Source organism: Narcine bancroftii, chromosome 7 (genome assembly GCF_036971445.1).
Source record: "Narcine bancroftii isolate sNarBan1 chromosome 7, sNarBan1.hap1, whole genome shotgun sequence".
In the NCBI taxonomy this organism is placed as follows: Eukaryota; Metazoa; Chordata; class Chondrichthyes; order Torpediniformes; family Narcinidae; genus Narcine; species Narcine bancroftii.
The window spans coordinates 163105275-163124831 of record NC_091475.1 but is presented as its reverse complement, the minus strand read 5'-3'; the positions used below and the strand labels follow the sequence as shown (position 1 = coordinate 163124831).

Below are 19557 nucleotides of genomic sequence, written 5' to 3'. Positions count from 1 at the left end.
GTTAAATATACGTCACTGATTAAATATTTTTACTCTCCTCCTGTCTCATATTCTGAGTGTGTTAATCTATTTAGATGGCTGAAAAAACTTCCGATAGGATAAAATGTGACTATTTAAAATGTTAGAAAAATTTAATTTTGGCCCTAAATTTATCAACTTGATTAAATGGATATATTTATCTCCCATTGCCTCAATTTTTATTAACTTTTTAAAATCCAAGCCCTTTAATCTTTACAGCAGAGCTAGGCAAGGTTGTCCTCTTAGCCTGTTATAATTTAATTTGGTGTTAGAACCATTAGCTGTGGCCTTTTGACAATCTAATGACATCTCTGGAATCTTAAGAGGTGGGAGTTTTCATAAGGTTTCTTCATATGTGGATGATATTCTGTTGTATATTTCAGACCCTGTTGATTCAATTCCATCCATTCTGACACTGCTTCACCAATTTGGTTAATTTTTAGATTATAAACTAAATCTCCAGAAAAGTGAGTTATTTGTATTGAACTCTTCTGGCTCTCTAGATACCACCCTTCCTTTTAAAACAGCTAAAAATCAATTTAATTACCTCAGTGTTACGATTACTAAAAATTATAATAATTTGTTTAAAGAGAATTTTATTACCTTAATGAACGATGTTAAGAAGTCTTTAGCTCTGTGGTCTCCTCTCTTGATGTCCTTAATAGGATGAATTAATGTTATTAAGATGAATATCTTATTCAAGTTTTTATATATTTTCCAAGCTGTTCCTGTTTTTGTTCCCAAAACTTTTTTGATTCACTTGACTCAATTATTCCCTCATATATTTGGAAAAAATAAATGTCCTCATCTTAGTAAAGTTTTCTTTCAAAACCTTAAAAAGAAAGGTGGTTTGTCATGATCTAATTGGGCAGCTAATATTAGGTGTATCATTTTTTTGAATTCATTATAAGGATAGAATGGACGCTTAAAATTGGATTAATTTAGAAATTACTTAACTGAAAAAAACTCTCTCATTTTGATTCTTGGAGCACCATTAACTTTTTTCTGCTTATAAATTATCCAATAATTTTGTTGTTAAGCATACTTTGACAAATTGGTTCCCATTTTAGAAAATTTTGTGGATATCATAGATTTTTACTTGTTAGCCCAATATTACTTCATTCTTTTTTTTTCCACCTTCTGTACAAGATTCGTTTTTTTTGTGAATAGGTTAAGTTCAAGATTTATTCATTGATAATAATTTAGCTTCATTCAAACAACTATCACTTAAATTTAAACTTCCTAAATATCATTTCCTTAGATACCTACAAATTTCCCTAGACAAGATTAAAAAATTATGGGAGCAAGATCTTTAACTTTTTGGATACTACCTGGGATTCTATCTTAAAATTGGTAAATTCATTTTGGTTGTGTGCCCAACATTCACTTTACAATTTAAGGTAGTACATCAAGCTTACTTTTCTAAATTCAATTGGCTAAATGTTATTCTAACCCAATGGTTCTCAACCTTTCTCTTTCCTCTCGCATATCACTTTAAGTATTCCCTATGCCATAGGTGTTTAAAGTGGTATGTGAGTGGAAAGAAAGTTTAATCATACCTCATTGACTCGTTATGTGCATGGTTTCATAACTCCAAAGGAAATGGGCCAATGACAATTTTTATCAAGCAAAATATTTCAGTTGCAATTGGGTCTAGAGATGTGATTCTCGACCTTTCCACTCACATGCCAGCTTAAGCAATCTCTTACTAATCACAGAGCATCAATGGCATGGAGATTACTTAAAGTGGTACGCGAGTGGAAAGAAAAAGGTTGGGAACCACTGCTCTAACAATTTTTCGAAATGTAACAAATGTAAGGCTGAAGAAGGTACTTTGAAACATAAGTTTTAGTCTTGTTCCTTGCTTTCCATTTTTTGGGAAGATATCTTTTGTCCCTTAGCTTTAGTTCTCAATGTGAATCTGATACCTAATCCTTTAATTGCACTTTTTGGATCAACTAAGATAACTGATTTTAATTAAACTATGTCTCAAACCCATGGAATCTCTTTTGCCTCCCTTATTGTTAGACCTTCTGTAATGATGATATGGAAAGATGCTGTCCTTCCTACTTATACTCAATGGCAATCTGATACAATGGCATGCCTAACTTTGGAAAAAAATCAGATGTTTTTCTATTGTAATGGATTTAAATTTTCTAAGTTTATGGGGTCTTTTTATCAATTATTTCATAATTTATAAGATCACTTGGATCTTGCTTTGTGAGTTTGTGTGTATTTTTTTAATGGTAATGAAACTATATATACTTACCAAATAACTTCAGAAGAAAGGATGGGGCTAGAATTTTTTTTAAAAAATCAATGTAATTGCCAATGCTTCAGATCATACAAGTCATTTATTCAATTTTTAGAAGTGAAAGTAAATTGTGTCTGAGTGGACTCACCAAGATGCTCTATCGAGGTAATCATTGTCAAATCATCAAAACATCAATGACAAATCACGCTCAGATAGTAATTTATTGATAAGTATTATATGATGTTGATATATCATCTGTACACAATCCCATCCAACACCAAAACAGTATAAGACTCCTTTAAGATTGTCCTCTGACTCCTGCTTCACTTACCTGAATTTGTTCTCATGTTACAAAATTTCTCATTCAATTCCACATACTTTCTCTAAATGGACTACATAACCAAGGGAACATCTACGAGACTGCATTTTACATCGTGGGCTATAGGGAATCTTCCTTGCTCTGGAATTTCTCAGATTCCTTCCTCATCATTTTCATAGCACTTTGTCGATAGTCTTAATGCTGTTTAGTGATGGTGTATGGACCTTGGATGTTTTTTATCGCCACATTTTATAACAGGGTGGCACAATTAGTGTAGTGGTTAGTGGAATGGCTTTACAGCGCCAGCAATCAGGACCGGACAGGGTTTGAATCTCATGCTGTCTGTAAGGAGTTTGTATGTTCTCCCCATGTCTGCGTGAGCTTTCTCCGGGGGCTCCAGTTTCTTCCCACACTTCAAAAATCTACCAGGGTGTAGGTTAATGGGATGTAACTTGAGTGGCACGGACTCGTAGGGCCGAATTGGCCTGCTACATTGCTGTATGTCTAATTTTTTTTTAATCCTTCCATTTTTCACCTCGTTCTCATTTTAACCGTCCATCTTTGACTATTCTTTCCTTTCCCTATTTCTTCATCTCTTCTGCTGAGCAATCAGTGGCCACTTTAAGCCCAGTAAGATACACCATTCTCCTACCTTCACTTGTATCAGTGCCTCAGTTGTGAACATGCCACCACCTGCATCAATGCTTCTGAAATCGAAAACCATTTCCTCCTTAATGATTTCCCTTTCACCATAGTTGACAGGGCTCTTAACCACATTGAAAATAGATCAGGTTGTCCTTGTCCTCACCTTCTGCATTCGATGGATTGTATCAGTAATTTCTGACACCTCCAATGTAATGACACTACCAGACACGTGATCCCTCCTCTCCTATCTGAAAGCAGAATCCCCTCCAGAACACTAGTTCAATCTTCCATTTCCTATCAGTACCTTTCTCGCCTCTCTTGGAATATTGGTCTGTTAACTTTTTCTCTTCCTACTCTCACTGATCTCCTAGGAACAGGATGTTCCACCTTGACCAGTACATTATTGTGTTAATGAGTAGTTTGGATTAAAATGATAGGTGTAAAGTGCAGCTGGCCTTCCCAGTTATTTATGCAACAAGGTGGTGGTGATGCAGAAGGTGGTGAATCTATGGAATTGGTTGCCACAGGCAGTTGAGGAGGCTGTCATTAGTTGTATTTAAGGGAGAAATTGATGGGTTCTTGATCAGCCAGGTTATGGAGAGAAGGCCATGGCTGAGTGACAAAATGGCAGGGCAGACTCGATGCACTGAATAGCCTATTTCGGCTCCTTTAAGGTCTTATCTCAAACACAAGCTCTGAATGAAGCAGTGATTCACTTTCACGTTTCCAATGTAAAAGTCCAACATGGTTCAATGAAGGTTAAAAAACAGTAGTTCATCTTCCAGCTGTCATATTGAACAATTTCAGATAATCAACCATTTCATTCCAGTCTTGAATCTTACAGTTTTTTTTCATTCCACTTTTTCCTGCTTTCTCTTCTGGATAATTTGGGTTTCAGTTGTCTTTTCCCTTTTTCACCTTCCTCAGAAGTATCTTTTGTTCTCTACATCCTTTATCACCCAGGTTCATTCAACTTCCACACAATTTGTATAATTCAATCTCCCAGAGTCTTCACCATATCAACCAGCCCTCTCTTTTTGTTGCCACTTAATATATATGATTTAAAATCTCTAACTTTTTGCTGTTTACTGGATGCAGTAACTGTTTGTCTCTTTAGAGGTTTGCTGAGCATTTCCAGCTTTTATTTGTTATCAACACAATAAGCTGTGGTGAAGGAACCCAGCAGTTTCAATTACAAATAATTAACTGTGTGCAGCTTGGGAAATTGAGCAACAGAAGTTTTAAAAGCATCTAGGTGTATAACTGTAGTTCAGCATTAACTGAATCATTGAGCATAAAATCTTTCTTTTTATTTCATTTTCTGAGATTTCTCCAAATTGACCTGCTTAATGTTAGATCTCCAGAATCTGATAAGCTAACTAGTTATTTGATGTACTTTTTAGTTTGCAATTGCTCCATAATTTATGTAGCCTTGCTCTGAAGAATGATGTGCAATCTTTGTTTGGAATTGTGCTATCTCAGGAACTTTGAACAGTTGTGGTGGCAACCTTAGCTGCTCTTTTTGAATCTGAGAATCTGGTTAAATGTTAACACTAATGAACTATCATGAAAATCAAAAGAAGGTGCAGATGTTGTAAATGTAAAATAAAAACAGAAGATGGTGGAAAGCAGGGTGGGCATAATCATCTGTTGATGAACCCAGATTACATAAGTGTCAGATGTGTTCCTCTTTTCTGATTCAGTGGCTTTTAATTAATGAGTGGACTGGGAAAACCTTACACTAATGTTTCATAAATAACTGGGAAGGCCAGCTGCACGTTATACCCGTCCTTTTAATCCAAACTACTCAGTAACACAAAAATGTACTGGTCAAGATGCAACATCCTGTTCCTAGGAGATTTTTTGCTACACCAGAATATTCCAAATGTAAACTTCAATCAGGAGAAAGAGAAAAAAATACTGGCCAATGTAAGAAACCAAACTTTATTAGTAAATATTCCAAATATCCTGAAAGTCTTCGCAGGACAATATAATGCTAGTTTATGCAATGATGGATGAGATTCAAATCAATTGACTTTTATGAATATGTTACTGTTAATAATGAGGCAGTGTAAGGTTTAAGGATTTATGTTTTTCTATCACAAATGACAATGAGGAAGCATACAGGAGGGAAATAGATCAGCTTGTTGAATGGTGTAACGACACCAACCTTGCGCCCAACGTCACCAAAGCCAAAGATTGTGGACTTCAGAAGGAAGTCAGCGGAATATGACCCAGTCCTCATCGAGGGCTCAGTAGTGGAGAGGGTCAAGAACTTCAAATTCCTGGGTGTCAACATCTCCGAGGATCTGTCCTGGAGCCTCCACGCTGATGCAATCTCAAAGAAGGTTACTTTGTGAGGTGTCTGGGGAGATTTGCTATGTCACCAAAGACTCTCGTAAACTTCTACAGATGTACCGTGGAGAGCATCCTGGCTAGTTGCATCACTGCCTGGTATAGAGGTGCCAACTCTCAAAACAGGAATAAACTCCAGAAGGTTGTTAACTCGGCCTGCAATATCACAGGCACCAGACTTCACTCCATCAAGGACACCTACATGAGGTGCTGTCTTAAAAAAGCAGCCTCTGTTTTCAAAGAACTCCAGCACCCAGGGCATGCCTTCTTCACTCCGCTGCCATCGGGGAAAAAGGTACAGGAGCCTAAAGATGAGCACTCAGTGGCACAAGGAACCAAAGACACGGCCTTACTTTTCGTGTACTATTTTTTAAATTATTTTAATAGTAATGTTGTAAAATGGTTCTAATCTGAATGTTTACACTTTGACGCTGCTGCAAAACACTGAATTTCACGACTTGTTCACGACAATAAATTTTGATATTGTTTGGCACAAATAAATAAGACTCCAAATGCATTGAATATTCATGAATATTTTTGTGTAAATTTGTAACTGCCTGAAAAAAACATGGTTCACCAGAAATCTCCTCCAGCTCCTTCCCTTCACCTTGATTGAATGTTAATTGGATATGATAATTACTGGTAGTGTTGTCTAGGGCTCAAGACCCTTTCCATCAGACACACAGTATCTTCAACCCACTACCATCAAGAAGAAGTGACAGAAGCATGAAAATCAGTACTGCCAGGGTGGGGAATAGCTTCTTCCCACAGTATCCTGCAGCCATGACAATCATCACATATACTTATATATCTTTATTTTGATTATATATGTGATATTTAAGTACTATGTATTGTGTTTTGTGCATGCACCATGGTCTGGAGAGATGCTGTTTCATCAGGATGTAATATGTACTCCTCACTGACAATCAATAAGCACACCTCAAGGATGTTTACCCCACTGCTCTACACTCATGACTATGTGGCTCAGCACAATTCAAATGCCACCTACAAATTTGTCGATATCACCACAGTTGTTGGCAGAACCATAGCCAACAATGAGGAGGAGTACAGGAGTGAGGTAGAACAGCTAACTGAGTTGTGTCTCAACAGCAATCTTGCACTCAACAATAGCAAAATTAAGGAACTGATATGGACTTTAGGAAGGGGAAGCCGAGAGAACACAAACTAGTCCTCATCGAGGGTTAAAAAACTTCAAATTCCTGGGTGCTAACATCTCTGAAGATCTATCCTGAGCCCTTCACTTCAATGTAATCATGAAGAAGGGTTCCCATCAGCTGTACTTCATTTATAGTTTGAGGAGATTTGGTAAGTCACGAAAAACTCCTGTAAATTTCTGCAGGTCTACCTTGGAGAGCATTCTGACTGGTTGCATTACTGTCTAGAATAGAGGTACCAGTGCACAGGACAGGAAAAGGCTATCAGGAGTTCTGAATTCAGCCAGCACCATCTGTAATGGATAACTATTGGGAGAATTTTGTAAGATTAAAGTAGGTTACATACATACACACATTTTAAAACAGATCTTATTTGAAATAGTGAAGAATTCATATTCAGTGAACTTTACAGAAACAATGGAGAATTTTATGCACATTTCACAAGTAGGTGCTAATTGAAATGACGTCATGAAATGAATAGACCATTGTCTTGGAGGGGACAAACTGGCTGTTTGCAAGTATCTAGAGAGTGCTCACAGAAAGGTCACACCTGGGTTTTGTTTACCTAAGAACTCCTGTGGTTTCCTGAAGAAAGTGGGGTTTTTTTGCATGTGAGAGAGTCACATGGGCTTTCTGGCAGTTGGCAGTTGGAATGAGAGAGAGAGAGAGAGAGAAGCTCAACAAGCTCTCTCAGCCAGAGTGTGTGTGACACTGAAAGAGACTGAACAGTCACGGCTGAAACAAGCCAGGAAAGCTGGTGGGAAACAGAAAGTTCTAGAGTGACGGATGGCTGAAAGTGCTATCTGTCTGATGTTTCTCTTGGAATAAGGGGAACAGAAAGGAACTCTGTGGTGGCCTGAACGAAAGAGGTTATCATCTGGAGAACCCTGATGGGGCAAGTTTCATCAGTGAGACATTGAGGTGACTAATGGTGGTACCTCAGTTGTGGAAATCCTGGAACAACAAAACTGTCTCTCTGCAAATCCTACAAGAACCTTCCTGAGTGATAAACATTTACCTTTTGAGCACCAAAGCCTGGTGAACTTTATACATGTTAAATTCTGGGCATGGTATAAGAATTTCCTGCAACGAGAGAACTTGGAAGAAGGAGAAATGAGATTGAACTGAACCAAATAACTTTTCTTAAATTTACACACACATTATACGCGTGCGCTTAGAATTAGAAGGGGGTTAATTTGTGATACTTAAGTATAAAGATAGTTAAAGTTTGATTCTGTTTTCATGTTTAAAGATAATTAAAAACAAATTTTGTTTAAGTAATTACTTGTCTTGGAAAATGTCTGTTGCTGCTGGGTTTTGGGGTCCTTTGGGCTCGTAACACATCATGGACATTAATCTTAACTCTATTAAGAAAATCAATAAGAAGCAGTGTCTCAAGAAAGCAACCACCATTATCAAGGACGCACACCAGCCAGGCAATTCCCTCTTCTCATTACTACCATCAGGAAGTCAAGTTTATTGTCATCTGATTGTACAAGTACAACCTAACGAAACAGTGTTCTCTGGTCCTCAGTGCAAAAGCATGCAAGCACACAACCAGACATAACACATACAGACAAATAATACATATGTAGGACAAGTATTATATCTATAAAAATAAATAAATAAATATAGTGCCCAATGATACAAAAACAACTCTTTCCCCTCCACTATCTGATTTCTGAATCGAAAATGAAGCGCAGACACAACCTTGCTTTTTATTCTCTTCTTCTGCACTAATTTATTTATTTTTAAATAGTGTAATTTATAGCAAATTTTGTACTTGTAATGCATAATAATGCTGCTACAAAAGCAACAAACTTCGTGACATGTTCATGACAATAAACCCGACTCTGACACAATCAGACGATAATAAAATTGAACTTGGAAGATGACCACACAAACAAGATCTGAAACTTCACAACTGTAAAAAATGGAAGAAGATGAGGTCCATCATAAGGAAAATAGAACTATTTTGTCACTTGGATTGCTTCAACGTGATGACGTACGAGCCTTGCAAAGAGCAAGTAGTAAAACACAAATTCTGCAAACACTGTGGTTGAAATAAAAACACAATGTGGAAGAAACTAAGCAGGTCAAACAGTGATGAAGGGCCAAGCCTGAAAAGTTGGTTATGTATCTTTATCACCTGCTGAGTTTTTTTAGCACTGTGTTTGAGTCAAGTTTATTGTCATCTGATTGTATAAGTACAACCCAATGAAACAGCGTTCTCCGGTCCTCGGGTGAAAAACATGAGGACACACACATAATATATATGCAAGACAAGTATTCTATCTGTACAAATAAATAAATAAATATTGTTTGTATAAGTGAGAATCTTGGATGGTTAACGTGAGCAGTTCCTTCGGTCGTTCAGCATTCTCACTGCCCATGGGATGAAGCTGTTCCTCAACCTGGTGGTGCTGGCACTGATACTCCTGTATCTCTTCCCTGATGGGAGCAGCTGAAAGATGCTGTGTGCGGGGTGGAAGGGGTCCTCAATGATTTTGCATGTCCTCTTCAGTTGACAACTTGGTACTTGCAAAGAGCAAAGTGAGCTGAAGGCAATATCTTAAACCCGTTTGGATGAGTATTAGTAGGTTTTGGAAACATGACTGACTTACACAAAATTTATATGTAATTTAATCTATTTAAGGTCAATTTAAGAAAGCTTAATATAGTTAAAACAGAATAAATTAGCAGCAATAAAACATTCTGATCAGTAAACAATCTAAGTAGTCAACCTAAATCTTCTACATTTGAAAAAGAAAACTTAAAAAATAGAGATCGAGTTCTTGCTGGATCCTGCCAATTTTGGTAAGATTCAAGATTACTTTATTGTCATGTAATAGTACAGAACATGTACTATTACATGTGTAATATTACACAAAATTGCCTTTTGCCTGCTGTAAGGAAGATAAAGAGTTGCCATTAGTTTCACCCGGATCACAGAGTCACTGAGTGTCCGTGAATTCACCTCCAGCACTCACGCAGTCTCTAAAGCTGCACAGACTCTTTTTTGATACATTGGCAACCTGAGCACCAGATCCAAACCAACAGAATGATCAAGAAGTCTTCAGCACCTTTCGGGAGCCCTTCTTGTCCTCAGCACCCTCCCGAATCCTGACTCCGATACCTGGTTCTCCTGAGCCAGTCTCCAGCAGCCCACAGTCCATTTGGCTCCCCCCAAACCACGAGTCACCTGCAGCCAGTGTAGGTCTCTCAGCCATTGAGCCCTCACTGTTCTGCAGGGTCATCTCTGTTTCTTCTCAACAGGGGATGTTCTCCTTATTTCTGGTGCCCTGTGCCAGTCCACTGCTCTCTGGAGTCTAAAAGCCCTCATGCCCACTGCCAAGCACAGGCGACACCATCTTGGGCACAGACCCGTGGTTGCAGGAGTTTAATTTAAATACGCCGTCAACTCCTCTGTGGCATGATCTTGTTGCATTGGGCAGGCTGGCCCACCTTCTGTCCCTGGAGCTCTTCCCCGTAAGATCCCTAATAAAAGCTGATAGTCCTAGTCTCCTCCCTCCATACCTGCCTTGGACGTGAGCCAGCAGCATGTAGAGGCATGTAAAGCCTTTGACTGCTTGCTTCATGTCTGTGAGTGGTCAACAATTTATTAACCAGATTTTATTTACCATGGACAAGGCAATTAGACTGGAGATGCTGAAAACTGATCCCAAGGAACAGAGGCCTATGTCGTTCAATATGTGGCTACATTGCTTGAAGGCCTACATGAGGCACTACAAGATCACAGCGGACAGTGATAAATATGATCTAGCTGGTGGGCCACTGAGCATACCAGATAATCCATGACTTGGAAGAGTAAGTGTAGTGATACACCACTGGCCTACTGCAGGGGGCAACCTCTGTACCCCCAGGGGACAGGACAACACCTGGTCGGCTGTCAATCACCCTCTGGGATATAAGCCTGCGCTGGTCTCCCAAAGTCTCACTCAGAGTTACTGCAGCTACAGCCAACCTGGCTGTGTGGAATTCTTTGTGGATTAAAGCCTGTTGTACAGTCTTTACCTTGTGTGTGTCTGATTTTGACTAACAGCGTACCACAGTAAGATGAGGCAATGGCTCTACTGCGACAGCAATACGAAGTCCCAACAAATACCATGTATGCCCGCTACCAACTGGTCACCCAACGCTGGGACCCTGGTGAGTCCGTTGATGATGTTGTAAGGGCCTTGCGGGAGCTGGGGAGATCCTGTGGGTGCTGGGATGTGACTGCAGCGACCTATTAGGAGGAGCTCATCCATGGCAGGCTCGTTGTGGGCTTCCACTCCAACCACATCCAGGAGCAACTCCTGGAGAAGGGCAACCTGACCATTCAGGAAGTTGTGCGGATGGCACGATTGCTGGAAACAGCCCAACAGAGTGCGGAGGCCTACTCAGCAAGCCACGCGGCTGCCAGATGTGGAAAGTGGGTGCCGCCATCTTGGGACTCAAGGTCCCCCTGTCACTGCCACCGTTGAGCGCATGAGGTGCAACTACTTCAGCAAGGCAAATGCCCGTGGAAGTACTGCTTGGCCCATAGCGCGACCTGCTCAAACTGCCAGAGGAATGGGCACTACGCAAAGGTGTGCCATTCTAATCCTCCTTCTAGCAGTGCCACATGCAGACTGTAACTCTTATGGTCATCTTGGGCTGAGCCACTTCGGCTTCATTTCCAGTGGCCAAGAACAGAACATTGGGAACAAGAGCATGACGACATGAGATGATGTCACATCCGTCTTCTCTTCCAGACTCCACTGCGTATGATCCATGGGAGAAGACATCTTTGCATTCTCCTGGGTGGCCATCTTGGCAGCAGCCATCCCAATGATATAACACCAGTGACTCGGTCAGTGATCTGACATTGGCCTCCATTGTGCAGGGCACACCAGCTGGGGTGAGCGATAATGAACATTGAGGTAAATGGCCACACCACAGACTGCCTTTTCAAAATGGGAAGCACAGAGAGTTTCATACACTCAGGCACGACCCAACACTATTCCCTGACTGTGTTCCTGGCGAAGTGCAAGGTAGCGCTAGCCTCTAAATCCCTCTCCACAGAAATCCATGGATGTTGCACCATGACCCTAACTGTGAAGGGCACGAAATACAAAAACTTCAGATTGCCGGTGATGCCCCACCTCTGTGCATCCATCATACTAGGGCTGGATTTCCAGTGCCAGCTTAAGGGTGTGCTGATGCAGTTTGATGGACCCCACCCCACCTTCCCCCCACATTCAATAATAACTAATTCCTGGAAGGCCCGGTCGTCTTCCCAAACATGCTCAATCACACACCAGAACACTATGCAGGGCACCCGATCTGAGGTTTGCCTACCCTCTGGGTCCCTCCACCCCACACCCCTCCCCATTCCAGAACCTTACCATGGACTGCAAACCTGTCACCAGTAAAAGGAGCCGATAAAGCCCTGGGGTCTGGGAATTTGTAAAAACTGATGTTAGGAGACTGCTGGTGAGGGCATCATAGAGCCCAGTAACAGCCCCTGGAGGGCACAAGTGTTGCTGGTGAAGAGTGGGGAGAAGCATTGGATGGTCATTGATTACAGCCAGACCCTCAGCAGGTTTACCTTATTAGATGCTTATGCTTTTTCCCCACGAAGGCAACATGGTGAATGAGATCACCCAGTTCAAGATTTTCTTTACCATAGACTTCAAATTGGCATACCAGCAAATTTCAATTCACCCGGAAGACCGGCCTTACATAGCATTTGAGGCAAACAACTGCCTCTATCACTTCCTGCGGGACCCATTTGGCCTCATGAGCAGTGTCAGTGTTCCAAAGGGAGATGGATCGCATTGTGGATGACAACAAACTAAAAGTTACTTATATATACTTGGATAATGTCACCATCTGCGGCCAGAACCAGGAGGAACACAATGAGAACCTGCAAAGGAAGAAAAAGTGCGTGTTCAGCACCATACAGCTATAATTACGAGACCTTGTATTGGCCAGGCAAGCTCAATGAGCAACCCCATGCCCTGTCCAGGGGAACCTGCACCAGGGCACAAGTAGATCACCTTCAAGTCCTCCACAATAGCCTCTGCCACCCTGGGGTCACAAGGCCCAACCATTTTGTGAGGCAAGGTTATAGAGGAGCTCAGGGAGCTGACTCCCAATTGCTCGGTCTGCACAGAATGCAAACCGCATTTTTACCAATTGGAGAGAACCCAGCTCATCAAGGCCACTCACCCCTTTGAACGTCTATTCAAGGGGGCCCTCCCGTCCACAAATTGGAACGTACCTTCCTGAATATCATGGACAAGTAGTCATGCTTCCCATTCTTCGTTTCCTGCCCAGACACAACCACATCCATGGTCATTAAAGCTCTTTGCATCATCTTCACTCTGTTTGGATACCCCAGTTACGTTCACAGAAATCGGGCGTCCTCATTCACGAGAGAGGAGTTGTGGAAATAGTTCCTTTCCAAGTGCATAGCCACGTTTAGAACCACCAGCTACAAACCCCATGGGCATGATCTGGAGGGCAGACCTCTTGGCCCTCAAGTCAAAAGGGATGCCAAATTCCCAGTGGCAAGAGATTCTTCCAGAGGCACTGCATACCACAAGGTCCCTACTCTGCACTGCAACTAATGCCATCCCACATGAAAAATTGTTCTCCTTCTCTAGGAGGTCGGTGTCGGGAACCACACTGCCAGTCTGGCTGATAACCCCAGGGCTGGTGCTTCTTCGTAAGCATGTTAGGACCCACAGAGAGGACCCACGGGTTGAGAAAGTGCACCTCCTGCATTCTAATCCACAGTATGCCCTGGTATGGTACCCGGACAGACGGGACAACACAGTATCCATCCAGGACCTGGCTTGAGGAGGGGCTCCAGCACGGGAGATACACCCAGAAGTCCCTGACGGCAACCAGTCGGTCCCAGGGACCACCCCCAAAAACGATGAAGTGAACCTACCACCATGGCCCCTCAGGCTGCCGCCCCACCTCCTCCCCCCCCCCCACCCATACCTCTACAAACAGGCACACCACCCCCCTCAGAACCGGTACACAGAGACACAGTTCAGTCTTCCAACACTCAGCCTGTTAAACAAGCCACTGTCCCACAGGAACGACGACACAGCCAGTGCTGCAGCGAATGCAGCACCAGATAAAACCACTGGATCGGCTGAATCTATGAACAACCAGTGCTGATGGACATTTCCCCACTTCACCCTGCCAGACTTCATCTATAAAAAAAAGGGGTGAATGAGGTGGAACACAATATTGCAGGTGTGACCTCACTGGACTGGGCAGGCTGGCTCAGCTTCTGTCCCTGTAGCTCCTTACCGTAAGATCCCAGACAAAGGCTGATAGCCCGAGTCTCCTCCCTCCACACCTGCCTTGGACAAGAGCCAGCAGCATGTAGAGGCATGCCAAGGTTTTCTGCTTAATAAAGCTTTTGACTACTTGCTTCATGTCCCTGGGTGGTTATTGATCATGCTACATCCTTGAACAGGCAATTGACTGCCTGTATGAAGCTGTCAGCATTAGGACTGGTTATTGATCCCTTTGGAGCAATGCTTCATCTCCTCTCCCTGGTCTCCATAATAGTGGCTCTGGCAGCACTGTCGTCTATAGAGGCAGGTTACAGTCATAACCAAACTACACTCTCCTAATCTAGATGCAGAGACATTTACCAGCATTAATACTGAAATCTTGAAGAAAAATAATCAAAGGTATAAATACAAACAGCAAAACACCTGGAGATTAAAATAAAATTATAAAGTTGTAACTCTTTCCTAATCTGCAAGTTTATAGAATCCCAGTGAAGACAATAGGATGTTCGATTAGCATAGTTCAACTGGCAAAGTATTGGATACTAGCAGCTGCTGCTGGAGATGTTACGCTCAAAGGAGAGACACACACTATGGGAGTGAATTCAACACTGGTTTATTGTGCTGGCAGGCAGCTCTGCTTATAAAGGGCTCAGAAGCCCATCTCCGATATCATGCCACCCGACTGGTGGCATTATGACCCGCCTCCTGGGATTGGTTGTTTAGTGCTATCTGGGGAGCAGCCAATTAGTGGGCCCCTCTCATCCCTGGGTGAGGCAGATTCCCTCGCTCCACCTGATTGGCTGCCATTGACCAGCCCATCAAAGTGGGGTGCTGCAGCCACGTGCTGCTGTTTCGGGCTCCGACTTCGAAGAGCATAGCCCGTCTCAGCCGGCTGTGTAGGCTGCAGGCTCCTGGTGTCAGGTCGCCGCTTCGGACATGGTGCTCTCAGCAACCCACTATGTAATCCCCCCACCCCAACCTCAGAATTGGCACTAGGCGAGGCCTTATGCTTGGGAGGCCTGCCCCTTCGGCATGGGGGTGGGTCATGGATTGGGTGGTCAGAGTCAAGGAATGCCGGCTTGAGCTGGTCCAGTGTGAAAGTCTCGTTTCTCCCCCCCAATATCCAAAAGACATGATATGATGGAGCTGAGTACCCAGGGTGGACATCTGTAGGGGAGCAGTACTGTGCTGTCCTTTGTAATTGAGGAGACAGATACAAAACCCCAACAACATCTACAACTAATTAATTGAAAAGTTAAAGTGCTGGAATCTAAAAATATACTGGGAAAAGCTCAAATCATTCAGCAGTGGCAAACCCAGAAATGGCGCAGTTTTTGTACCACAGTTAGGTGATTCGATTTTTGTTGGATATTATTATTCTATGATGGTTTTCAGAGAAATGTTGAACTTCAGCAATCTGTAATTATTAACTCTATTATTCGCTCTACATTATGCAAAGTGATCTTCTGAATATTCCCAGTGGTTGAGTTTTAAACAAATTAAATCTGCCAGAATCCTTTGCTCTTCTTTTGAAAGCTGCTCTCAGTTCTTTCACACCCACTTGAACAAACAAGAATTCCTTAAATAGTGCACTGAATTGCCACCCCAGAAAATGTTCTCAAGTTCCACAAGGCTCTTGAACCTATAACTTTCTGAATCGAAGTATTTTCTCAGCCATCTTTAAGACTACATTGCAAACTCAATTTAGGTGTCAGCCACACAGACTCGTATATAAAATGCAGAATATGGAGGATTTCAAAGAAAGGACTCCTTTGCAATGGGACCTCCACAATAAGACCAACTAAGGAATTTTGCCACCTATTCATCAGCTTAGGAGTCTACAGTTTGCAAGATGTGGCAAATGTGGGAGGTGCTGATGTAATGGGCCTCATGAGTTTCATTAGCTACTTCCACAATGTATCAAGCATGGTTTGGAGACTTCGGGGATGTTAGGTTGCCAGCATAAAGTAATTGTAAACCTCACAAAAGAAATACAATTTCTTAGAAGTCTTATCATGGGGCACAGGCCATTGAGTACAATTAAAATTAATAACAAGCATGCCCAAATTACAAACTTAAGAGAGATTGTTACAGTGTCTACATATTTATGCCAGTTTATCTCAAATCAGGACTAGCGGCCATGCTCCTGGGCAAAGCGTAAAGATTATTAATCTCACATTTTGCCACTAATGTTTGTTCATTAACGCATAGACCCAATATATAACAGGATATTGTGAACAATTTTGATTTGCAGAAAAATGTTAATGGATTTTCCCCATGATATGAAATTAGTTGGCAGTGCAGTTATTCAATGAACTGTGAAGATTGTTTGCACAGTGACAGATGTTCCCATAGTAGCATTGTCAAAGAGGAAACAAGTTTGGTGTGTCTCAAAGGCAAGGACTCTGAGCACAGTTTTTTTTTTGTAGTGAAGCATTTTATTTACAGAAGACGTTGGAAATGGTAATTGATGCAGAACATGCCCAGTTGACATTCGTCATGGGAAAGAAATAGCTGACAATAATAGACATGGTTAAAGTAGTATGGGAACAAAATACACACACACACACACACACACACACACACACACACACACACACACACACACACACACACACACACACACACACACACAGGATGGACTGAAGAACTGATACATACAATGATCAGGGAAAAATCACTCTGATGCCCCACCACCCTTTGACTCAGTGCAGGCATGGCTCTATGCTACAAGGGACATTAATTAAACACTCCCAACCCTTTTAACAGTACACATCTTACCAACAGTTTCTCCAGCACCCTTCCACATTTCTATCCCTGGAGTGAAGCAGGGTGATCCCAAGCTGGCAAAGAGAGAGAACAGAGTACATGGCACCTTTATAGTGCTGGAGGGACAAGCCCACATAATTTCCAGGGGACCAATGGCTCGGTGCCAGGAGGGTTAATTCAATTACAACAGCCAATGGCCCAAGGCCAAGTACAGACAGGCTGGAGAATGCAGTCCAGGAAATTTACATGAGTTCAGCAGCAAAATGTGCACTAATGGGTGGGGCACCCATTAGTTGACCACCGCCAGTGGGCTGATAACGCCTCAAACCGTGCATCTTGGCGCCTCACAGTTTGGCGGGCAGCAGCCTCCTTTGAAGAAGACCGCAGAGCCCACCTCACTGACAAAAGGCAAAGGAGGAAAAACCCAACACCCAACCCCAACCAACCAATTTTCCCTTGCAACCGCTGCAATCGTGTCTGCCTGTCCCGCATCGGACTGGTCAGCCACAAACGAGCCTGCAGCTGACGTGGACTTTTTACCCCCTCCATAAATCTTCGTCCGCGAAGCCAAGCCAAAGAAAGAATGGGTGGGGCAGAACCAAATGTTGATTGGCAGCTGGTGTGTCCTCCGACTAAGTAGGGGGCAGTGCTGTCACATGACAGCCACAATCCTTCCCAATACAAGTAGTGACTACATAACTGCATTGTGAATATAGCTCTAAAGTTATTACAGAAATGCCACAATTTTGAACAAAGAATTGCACCAGAACAACATGTGAAAATTGTATCTGGCAATTTGCATGCCTGGGGGACTGAGAAAGCTATTAGAAACAGATGTGGACATCTTTCACCTCCTCCAGCTCTCCCACCCACCCCTTTATCTCACATTGCGATTCCAAGCCCATTGGATAATTCTTGATGTTTTGAGGAAAACCAATGATGGCCAATAGAAACTGATGAAAGGAAAATGCTCGGCAAGTAAGGCAACATCTAGGTTAGGGTTCCAAGCTGATGACCTTTTATCACTATTAGTAACACTTTGATAATACAATGCACCATGAAAAGTTCCATATAAAATATACATGTTGGAGAAATACAGCAAAATATGGGGATTGGGGAGAAAAATGCCAAATTTGAACTAACACTAACCCTAACCCAAACTATAGAGTACCATGTTAAAGGCCCCATTTCTCAGGCATTTCCACTGATCTGCCCACCGTGATCATCCACCACTGCAGGGAGCAGAGGGTTCATGGACAGGGTTTTGGGAAGCTGGCTGGGAGGTGGAGTGAGTGAGAAATTTGATTGGTTAGGGTGAATTGTAGTGTTGGCGTGGGAGAGAGTGCTCTGGAGTTTCTGGTGTGATGTTTAGAGATGAATCCTGAGGGCACTAAAGATGAAAATGCACAGGTTTGTAGATGATAAAGCAATAATTCAGGAGCTCAAAGAGATAGGTGGATGATAAGATGATGGGGAGGGATTGAGGTACTGAGAAGGGATCCAAGGACTGTTAGACAACCATGAAGTGAGTCGGGATGAGGCAATCAAGAAAGATGGAAAATTAAAGAAATCTGACTGGAGGAATATGAATGCCTCTGGCACCTCACCAGTGTCTCTGGACCTTTAGCTAATACTAAACTGGGACTCAATGCTCCATTGTGCTGTATATTTTTAAAGAGATATAGTTCAGTAACAGGCCCTTCCATAACATGAGCCTGTGCCATCCAATTACACCCATGAGACTAATCAACCTATGTCTTTGGAACATGGGAGGAAACCAGAGCACTCGGAAGAAACGCACACGGTCAGCAGGAGGACATATAAACTCCTTATCGACTGCATCGCATTGTCCTAACTGCTACACGAACCGTGTCACCCATGGATCCCACACAGTGATCTCCTGTTGAATGGATGACCTATTCAAGGAACATCTACATTCTGACTCCAAGCATTATTCAAAGCTTCTGGATATCTATCACTTACAGTCCCTTGGCCCATTTCCATTTTTGCCTGTCTCCCTTGACAGCCTATTGAAGTCCATTGCACACCACAACTCTTACAAAGTAGCCACAGAAGAGTAACATGCAAGTAAATCTTCGATGATGGCATTACTCTGGAACTAATTACTTTTGTTGATCATAATTCATTAACGATGGAGAGTGCTGCAGTGACAGGTGAAGATTAGAAAGATATCTAACGCAGATAGGGTGATCATTTTGCCTACGTTCCGTTCAGATTCAGATTTATGGTCAGAGTACGTATATGACATTACATACAACCCTGAGATTCTTTTTCCTGCAGGTGAGGCAAAATCACCACATATTGGCAGTGCAAAAAGACCTGATTCAACATGCACAGATAAACAAATAAAGAAATTTTTAAACACTGACTGTACAATACAGAGGAATAAAAACAAGTAAGAGTCCTTAAATAAGTGCCTGATTGTTTGTTGTTGAGTGGCCTGATGATGGAGGGGTAGCAGATGGCACTGAATCTGCTATTGTGAATCTTGTAAATACATAAGTAAGTAAATACCTTCTTGCTGTGATGAAAGAGAACACAATAAAATTAATAAACACAGCCCAGGGTACTCACAAACACAACATACATGAGCGTATAAAAACAAAAAAAAAATAAACAGTATCATTAAAATAATTCAAAAATACACTAATTGGCGGAGTTTAATTCTCGGGTGGCTCTGGGATAGAAACCATCCTT

The 19557-nt window shown here is 42.1% G+C and overlaps 1 protein-coding gene across 3 annotated transcripts in view; it reads right to left on the bottom strand.

The window, feature by feature from the left end:
• LOC138739312 (transmembrane protein 182-like) overlaps nt 1–19557 on the bottom strand; it is a 60499-nt gene that overhangs the window by 23266 nt on the left and 17676 nt on the right. Inside the window, exons 1-2 of one of the 3 annotated variants that reach the window (XM_069891105.1) lie at nt 3400–3423; nt 622–675 (exon numbers count right to left, since the gene is read on the bottom strand). The exons of 1 other annotated variant lie outside the window; for it this stretch is intronic. In XM_069891105.1, coding sequence (XP_069747206.1) covers nt 622–675; nt 3400–3408 — 63 coding nt within the window. In that variant the 5' untranslated portion in view covers nt 3409–3423. Of the gene's footprint in view, nt 1–621; nt 676–3399; nt 3424–19557 lie in introns of those variants that run through there. One more of the 3 variants, XM_069891103.1, reaches the window with a different exon arrangement.